At 56.6% G+C, this 8,683-nt stretch overlaps 1 protein-coding gene across 1 annotated transcript in view; it reads left to right on the plus strand.

The window, feature by feature from the left end:
* The window catches only part of MTMR12 (myotubularin related protein 12), a 39,442-nt gene extending 31,108 nt beyond the window's left edge, over nt 1–8,334 (plus strand). Inside the window, exons 14-16 of the mRNA XM_014544894.1 lie at nt 3,014–3,181; nt 3,965–4,126; nt 5,604–8,334. Coding sequence (XP_014400380.1) covers nt 3,014–3,181; nt 3,965–4,126; nt 5,604–6,173 — 900 coding nt within the window. The 3' untranslated portion in view covers nt 6,174–8,334. The remainder of the gene's footprint in view (nt 1–3,013; nt 3,182–3,964; nt 4,127–5,603) is intronic.
* Nucleotides 8,335–8,683: the final 349 nt, after the last annotated feature.

Below are 8,683 nucleotides of genomic sequence, written 5' to 3' on the forward strand. Positions count from 1 at the left end.
CTCAGCAGGAAGGCTGTGCGTGGCTCTCCGTGTGTGCGGGTGCACCCGGCACCACTCAGCAGGAAGGCTGTGCGTGGCTCGCCGTGTGTGCGGATGCACCCGGCACCGCTCAGCAGGAAGGCTGTGCGTGGCTCGCCGTGTGTGCGGATGCACCCGGCACCGCTCAGCAGGAAGGCTGTGCGTGGCTCGCCGTGTGTGCGGATGCACCCGGCACCGCTCAGCAGGAAGGCTGTGCGTGGCTCGCCGTGTGTGCGGATGCACCCGGCACCGCTCAGCAGGAAGGCTGTGCGTGGCTCGCCGTGTGTGCGGATGCACCCGGCACCGCTCAGCAGGAAGGCTGTGCGTGGCTCGCCGTGTGTGCGGATGCACCCGGCACCGCTCAGCAGGAAGGCTGTGCGTGGCTCGCCGTGTGTGCGGATGCACCCGGCACCGCTCAGCAGGAAGGCTGTGCGTGGCTCGCCGTGTGTGCGGATGCACCCGGCACCGCTCAGCAGGAAGGCTGTGCGTGGCTCGCCGTGTGTGCGGATGCACCCGGCACCGCTCAGCAGGAAGGCTGTGCGTGGCTCGCCGTGTGTGCGGATGCACCCGGCACCGCTCAGCAGGAAGGCTGTGCGTGGCTCGCCGTGTGTGCGGATGCACCCGGCACCGCTCAGCAGGAAGGCTGTGCGTGGCTCGCCGTGTGTGCGGATGCACCCGGCACCGCTCAGCAGGAAGGCTGTGCGTGGCTCGCCGTGTGTGCGGATGCACCCGGCACCGCTCAGCAGGAAGGCTGTGCGTGGCTCGCCGTGTGTGCGGATGCACCCGGCACCGCTCAGCAGGAAGGCTGTGCGTGGCTCGCCGTGTGTGCGGATGCACCCGGCACCGCTCAGCAGGAAGGCTGTGCGTGGCTCGCCGTGTGTGCGGATGCACCCGGCACCGCTCAGCAGGAAGGCTGTGCGTGGCTCGCCGTGTGTGCGGATGCACCCGGCACCGCTCAGCAGGAAGGCTGTGCGTGGCTCGCCGTGTGTGCGGATGCACCCGGCACCGCTCAGCAGGAAGGCTGTGCGTGGCTCGCCGTGTGTGCGGATGCACCCGGCACCGCTCAGCAGGAAGGCTGTGCGTGGCTCGCCGTGTGATGACTTTGATGGTTTAAACAACATTGAAGCCCTTCCCAGAGGAAAGAGATGTTAATGGTGGTAGCGAGTGTGCTAGCATGCTCTCTTCTCAGGGTGTACACCAAGGATGGATAGATAGTCCATGGTGGGAGGAGTACTGATTTGTAAAACTTAATAAAAATTAACTCAGTAAGAGAGACTCCTAGAATTTCTGCTAAGTTAGTTTTTGCAAAAAAAATGGATACTCGGTATAAGTTTCCTATAGAAAATACGTGACACAGGATCCTTTTTCCTTGCACATAAACCTGTTCCAAGTAAAGCAGAGGGGGACGCTAGCGCCACCTGCTGCCAGGGCCCTGGTGGTGTGCCTGTGAGTGACGCCCCCCGGCCTCTGCTTCTGGCCCTGTGAGTGCGGGTGCAGGAGTGTTAGTGTTAGGGTTTGGTTCTGCTTGTCTCACTGCAGCGGCACAGGCTCCGTGGCTGTAAGATTAACGATCATGGAAGGAAAAATGAACACGGGTCCTTTCTTGAATTAAATCGCCTGCAGAGCTGCCATATGCTGGTAGCGTGCCTCGTGGTTTTTCTCACTCCAGAGAACAAGCATGTCTGTCTGCGTGCGGCGTGTTCCCGGGGACCCAGGCCTCTGTCGCTGGGCCTGGATTTCTTTCTTTCAGGCCTGGGCTGTATCTCACTGAGCTGAATGGAATTCACTGTCTTCATTCTTGGAGTGGAGTTTGCCTTTCTGGGAAATAAGTGTGAAAGCTTATGGGACTCAAATAATATGATGGGCAGAGAGAGCTGAGACTGTGGGGGAAGAGTGTGTCCATGTCTCAGAAAATAGGACCGACAGGCACGTGTCTAATGGAGAAAAAGCCCCAGAGAATTTCTGACCTGCTCATGCAGCCCTGGAGTAGTCCCCATGCCTTCTGACCCACGTCCCTGACCGCACGGCGAGGACAGACAGTCTTCATCTGTTTCATGGTCTGGAGCATGAAATGAGGTGTGAAATAAAAGTGCAGTGTAAGTGTTTCTCAGCATCTCAACATTGACGTGTTCAAGTTTTGAAGGAAAGCTGGATGGTCTGTTTGTGATATAAATGGCACAGTGCTGGACTTTGATTCAGAAGTTGGATTCCACACTCACGTCTCCTGTGAGCTGAGTGATTCCACACTCACGTCCTGTGAGCTGAGCGGTTCCACACTCACGAATCCTGTGAGCTGAGCGGTTCCACACTCACGTCTCCTGTGAGCTGAGCGAGAGACCTGGGCCAGCCTCCGAGGGAGAGGCTGTCAGGGCCTGTCTGGCCCACCTGCAGGGCACAGGTGGCTCAGGATGAGCACGGGTGGGTGACGAGGCCCTTGGACACTATTCTCTGCTAATACTGGGCTTGCCTCTCGGTTGCTAATAAAGGAGTCCGTCAGTTAAGAAATATAATTGTGAAAAAACATTAGGAACTCTTTTTTGCTGCGTCTACCTTCTCCCCTGTTCTCTCTCTTCTGGTTCTCATTGTGGGAGTGGGAAGGGGGTATTAACAAAATTCAAAATAACTAAATACAGTTTTTAAAATAAAATCGACTAAGAAGAAGAATGGGATTCTTCCAGGGAAAGTAACATCCCACTTAATTAGGGCTCACAGTCGGTGTTTCCTGTCAGAGTGACCGCGTGCCCCTCTGCCAATGCCGAGCTGGGAGTTCCGCATCGTGGTCTCCGCATGCCCCACAGGGGGCGCTGCCGAGGTGTCCCGTCAGGGCCTGCGACCTAGCTGAGCGCCTCCCGCTCGGAGTGGAACGGAGCCCCCTGCTGCCTGGAGACTAGTGCCCAGCAGGTTCTTCCGCAGCCGTTGGGGGCTGCCCCTGGGCTGGACGGCTGGCACTGGCCCCTTCGTGCCGCTCAGTAACGCGTGTCTCGTTGTCACGTAGGTCCCCGTGTTCCTGCTCTTCTTGGATTGTGTCTGGCAGCTGGTGCACCAGCACCCCCCAGCATTCGAGTTCACGGAGACGTACCTGACCGTCTTGTCGGACAGCCTGTACATCCCTATTTTCAGCACCTTCTTCTTCAACTCGCCTCATCAGAAGGAGATGAACCTGGTGAGTCCCTCTTAGGAACCATGTGTGGAAAACTGCCTCACAAGGAGATTGCAAGAAGGTTGATGATAAAAATGAAACGGCTTTAACACGACAGTGGGCGAGCCCTGCTCCGAGTGCCTCCTGGGGATTGTATGTAACCCCAGCACCTGGGGTCTGTGTCCCGATGGTCCCCGAGGGGGAGGCGCAGAGGAGCCGTCGCTCGCCCTCGTCTCACAGTAAGTGCGGAGCAGGAGCCAGTGCTGGGGTTGGGCAATTCATAAAACCGAAAGCTGTCCTTTGTGACGACGGCCAGACGGCCGGACCAAGGCCTTCTCTCCCACTTGCTCGACGCGTGGAGCTCCTCTGGAGAACGGACACCAGGCAGCCAGGCTGGTGCTTCCCTTAGTGTCCCGAGGCCATGCTGCCGGGGGGGTAGCTCTGACCCGCCTTCTGCGGCCTCGGGGTTCGCTCGAGCCGGCCCTCCAGGTGGGGTTTTGCCAAATCGCACGGTGAAGTGAGACACAGCCCGGCCGCACCAGCTCCGTGACCTCAGACCGTTCACTTCAGTTTTCTGAGCCTCAGTTTCCTCAGTTGTGAAATTGCAGAAATAATAGGGACTTCACTGGTGGTTGTGAAAGTGCCCAGGACAGCGACTGGCACGTGACCTCCCCTCCCCCCCACGGCCTAGAGCAGGAGCCTGAGAAGCGAGGCGCGGGGGGCTGGTCTTGGCGCAGGAGCCTCCCTGTGCCCTGTGTCCGCCCCGGCCCCGGCCCCGGCCCTGCCTGACCTGTGCTTGTTTTGCAGGGCAGGGAAGGTCAGGATGCACACAGCACGCCTCTGCACCTGCTCACAGTGTGGGACTGGTCTGTACAGTTTGAATCCAGAGCCCAGGCCTTGCTCCAAAACCCTCTGTACGTGGAAAAACCAAAACTGGACAAAGGCCAGCGGAAAGGAACGCATCTCAAAGTAAGGCCCACATGCCTGGCCCCTTCACCCGCCGGGCGTGTGTGGAGGGATAAACGTTATGCTGGTTGGTGCTGGAACTGTCAGCAGAGCTGGGATCAAGTGGGCTTGATCCCCTGTGGGGGGCGGGCAGGAGGCAGCCATCAATGATTCTCTCATCACTGATGTTCCTGTCTCTCTCTCCCTCTCCCTTCCTCTCCCAAATCAACAAAAATATATCAAATAAATAAATCAACCAAATAAGGGTTAGGCCTTGCCATCGCTGAGGGCCCTTACCCACTGGCCTGGGGCAGTTTTGTGGTCCTAACTCCGCTATCACCAGAAGTGTGCATGTCGCCACCAGGGGGCGCAGCACACACACAAAAGCTAAGCTCTGGCCACGCTGTGTGGAGCTCAGGGAGTTCTGGGCTCGCTGGCAGGAGAGAGGGTAGCAGGGAGGGAACGTCCACCCTGGGCCTGAGGCCCCTCCAGGGGGCCCAGCAGCAGCGGGAAGTCGTTGGCAGCTGCCCTGCTGTGAGTCCTGCCTTGGCTCCCCTGGGCCCCAGGCCACTGGGGGATGGAGCCACCGCCCACACCAAGCAGCCAGGCTCCCGCCCCCTTTAGGGCCGAGCGGAGACTGGGGATTGGCCTGACTGCCCGCCCCTTTGTGGGGTCTGTGGGGAGAAATCCCGGCCAGGAGACAGCCAGGAGATGTAACCAGCGTGTCAGCGCGAGAACTGAGTTACTAACTAGTAAAGTCAGGACACGCCCGTCTTCACAGCCCTTTCACAGCCTCCCCAACACAAAGCACCTTGCTTGGCTGCAGGGAGAGTTACCGCGGGAAAAACAGGTGAACGCTCTCACCTTTTCCCTCCATGCAGCTTGTCAGAGGAGAGCATCTGGCCCGTTAGTCAGTTCCTCACAGGTCTTTGGCCCCCACCTGACTCTCCACAGAGGTCCTCAAACTTCTTAAACAGGAGGCCAGTTCACTGTCCCTCAGACATTCCACACATGCGCACTGCGGGCCCAGGACGAGTCGGCTGCTAAGCAGGACAGGCAGCGGCGGCAAAAACACCCGGCGGGCCGGATAAATGTTTTCCGCGGGCCGCACTTTGGGGACACCTGCTCCAGAAGAATCTTTCTGACTTAAGCATAAGCTCCACTGGCCAGAGTCATTTCCTCGAAGGGGCAGGACCCGCGGGTAGTTGGCCCCCTCCTCACGGTGTCCACCCGGCTTCGGGGAAACCTGCCCTTCCCAAGTGCCGCTGCCCTTGGCTCCCCGTGACCGTGGGGCGGGGGCAGCTGCCCTCGGCCCGGCTCCGGGCGGGTGGAATAGACACGAAGCCGCCCTCTGTGAGCATTTTCAGGAATTTGCATGCACATGGCAGTTCTGAGGGCTTGTGACTCGTTAGCCCAGGATCGGGCCCCTTTCTGTGGTGGGAGCAACGGTCCCTGTGCGGTCAGGCTAACCAGAGGCTTTTCTTTGTGTTTTCTCTCAAAGCATCAGCGACAGCTTTCTTTGCCGCTGACCCAATCTAAGTCATCTCCCAAAAGAGGATTTTTCAGGGAAGAAACAGATCATTTAATTAAAAACCTTCTGGGCAAGAGAATTAGCAAACTGATTAATTATTCCGATGAGCTGCAAGACAGCTTTCGAGAGTTCTACGACAGCTGGCACAGCAAGCCCGCCGACTACCACGGCCTGCTGCTGCCTCACATCGAGGGGCCGGAGATCAGAGTGTGGGCCCAGCGCTACTTGCGTTGGATTCCAGAAGCCCAAATCCTGGGTGGTGGCGCGGTGGCCATGACGAGCAGACTGGTGGGAATGATGGAGGAAGTGCGGAGCTTACAGGAGAAAATCAACGAGAGACACCACCACCAGACGGCCCTCCCGGCCGAGGCCCCGTCCCTGCTGCGGAGCTCGGCGCGCCTGTCCTCTCTGTTCCCCTTCGCCTTGCTGCAGCGGCACTCCTCCAAGCCCGTCCTGCCCACCAGCGGCTGGAAAGCTCTGGGAGACGAAGAGGACCTGGCCAGGCGAGAAGATGAGTTTGTGGACCTTGGGGAGGTGTGACCTGCGGGCGGTGGCTGTGGGAGAGGAAGCCGAGGACGGGGACAGGAGGCCGCACGTGGACACGCTGATCGGGGCTGTGTGTCTCACGCTGAAGCCATGCTGGGAGGAGGGCCAGCGGCCCAGAGCTCCCGGAGGGAACCGGGCCTCAGGAGAAGAGCTGGCTCTCTACTCCTGGTCCTGGAAGACTATGCAATTAAACCCGTATCTCTAGCATTAGGAACTGTTCCCTGACGCACAAGTATTATACGGAATCGGCCGTAGCTCGTTTACTACTAAGAAGGGCTTTGGTCAGATATTCTTGGATCAATTCTTTCTTCAGATCCTTTCGGTGCCAAGATAACTTACCCAGTCTCAGTGCAGAGCAGGTTCAGCTTCGTGTGATGATTCAGGTGGAGCGTTGAGATGTATGGCATTCACTTCAACACCCGCCGCATCATTCCTTCCTGCACCACTTGCCCCTGGAAAGCGGAAGCAAGCCTCCCGGTCACCATCCTGACGGGGCAGACCGTCCCCCTCCTGCAGGGATGGCACTTTGTGTGGGGGTGCTCGGCCCGCCAACCACGCCACCCTTTCCCACGTGCTGACGCCTCCAGGTCTCTGCCTGCTCCGTCCACTCGCCCCGTCCCTCCATGCTGCCCGGCTGCGGTGCCCGTGGTCGCGGGTCTTGCTGCTAAACCTGGTTTTGACACGGGGGGGGGGACTCTCAGTCTGCCCAGAGGCGCTTCCATTCTGGAGGCTCAGCGGGTGCAGGTGATGCTGGGCCTTTTCCTAGCGGCGTGCCCAGGCCGGGGTCCCCACCGCAGCCCCGCAGATGGTTCCCCACATCCTCTGTCCCCTGACAGGCTGATGAGGATCCCTTCTGGCCGTGGCTTCCCCAGGGAGGGGTTGAGCATCAACATCAGAAGCGATGGCTATCCGATTGTGCCTCAGCGACTTAAAAGCCATACAAGACACTGAACTGCGCTTGGTAGCCTTCTCGCACCTGCTTCTAAATCGCCTGGATTTTAAATGCAGGAAAGTCCACTTTGCAAGGACCGGTTTTTCATTCTCAGTGGAACCCCGTTAAACCCACGAAAGGCAGGGGAGGAAAACGTCTAAGGTTAGAAGGTGTCAGCGGGAATGTTTGCCTTTTAAGTGCATTTGCTGCCCAGTGCAGAGCCCGGTTTAAGTAGCAGGTGTTAGAAACGCTCCCACTCGTCCCGAGGCAGGAAGAAGCGTGAGGTCCTCGGTGGGCACGGAATCGTCTTCTGTCCGTACAGAGACTGCTTGGCTCCCCCACTCGTGTGGACACGGGAGCCGGGCTGGGCGGAGGGCGGGACTCCTGCGCTGGGGCCAAGCACGCGCCCGGCCTCGGTCGCCTGAAGAGTCCCACTGGGGAGGTGGGCGCAGGCTGGCAGTAGCTTTCACCAGTGCACTCGTTCACTAGCCCCCTTCACACGCTCTGTGGGCCTCGTACACTAGCACCAACCTCCACGTCTCTGCCCCAAGGGCCTCCCGAATACACGACGGAGCTATTTTTGCTACCATATTGTAGCGGGAATATTTATACAGTGGCCTCTTCAGTCTTAAGATCTTAGCAATTTTCATTCCAGAAACGCCGGGTGCGATGCTTTACACTTCACCAAGTATGGTTTAAAGGCACAAGTCATGGCCCCTGTCATAGCAGTTGAATGTGCATTGAAATATTTTTCTATGACTTTAAAAAAATTACAGTAGAAAAATAAGCTGTTATAACATGGGAGGTCATGACAATTTATTTATATTTGAAATCAGATTTCTATAAACTTGTATTTGTGTACAGAATTCTCAGTGGGTTTATATATTGTGACGTTTTTATTCAAAATTGAAATGTGGGTTATGCTTAACAGTTAAAACTGAAATGAGACCATTTGCTTTGTTTAAGATGCTGCACTGTGCACGTTTGGAAATGTACGTTAATTTACCGTGTATAATATCTTGAGTTTGTTTATACCTCCAAGTTTTTACACTGAAGATAAATTAGCTTTAATTACATGTAAAACTTTTTTTTTAAGGGAATAAGCTGTTGGGCTAAATCTGTATAAATGTGCTTTTTATTTTTTGAACGTACAATGGAAGTTTACTTGTATCTCACTGCACCATGTCTGACTGCAGAAATTAAAGCACAATTTACCAGCAAACATACTCGGTGTGGTTGATAAAACATGGAATAATTACTTTCACACATTGTGTGTGTGTGTGTGTGTGTGTGTGTGTGTGTGTGTGTGTTTGGTTGGTTGGAGGTGGTGGAAAAATCAATAACCAAATATTTAAATTTCAAGTGGTGACAAAACACTGTGACGAAAAATAAGATAGGGAGGAGGCCTGTTGCAGTGGCTGAGGGACAGTTTTAGATCTTGAAGTGAAATGCCAGGGCGCTCTGCTTTGGGGCCGTTTAAGATGAGGATTGTGTTTTCTGGCTGCTAGAGCTCCGAGTGCAGGTTCACCGTGAAGGGAGAGGCCTCGGCGGTCCTTCCGAGGGGGTGCCCGAG

Source organism: Myotis brandtii, unplaced genomic scaffold, assembly GCF_000412655.1.
Source record: "Myotis brandtii unplaced genomic scaffold, ASM41265v1 scaffold384, whole genome shotgun sequence".
In the NCBI taxonomy this organism is placed as follows: domain Eukaryota; kingdom Metazoa; phylum Chordata; class Mammalia; order Chiroptera; family Vespertilionidae; genus Myotis; species Myotis brandtii.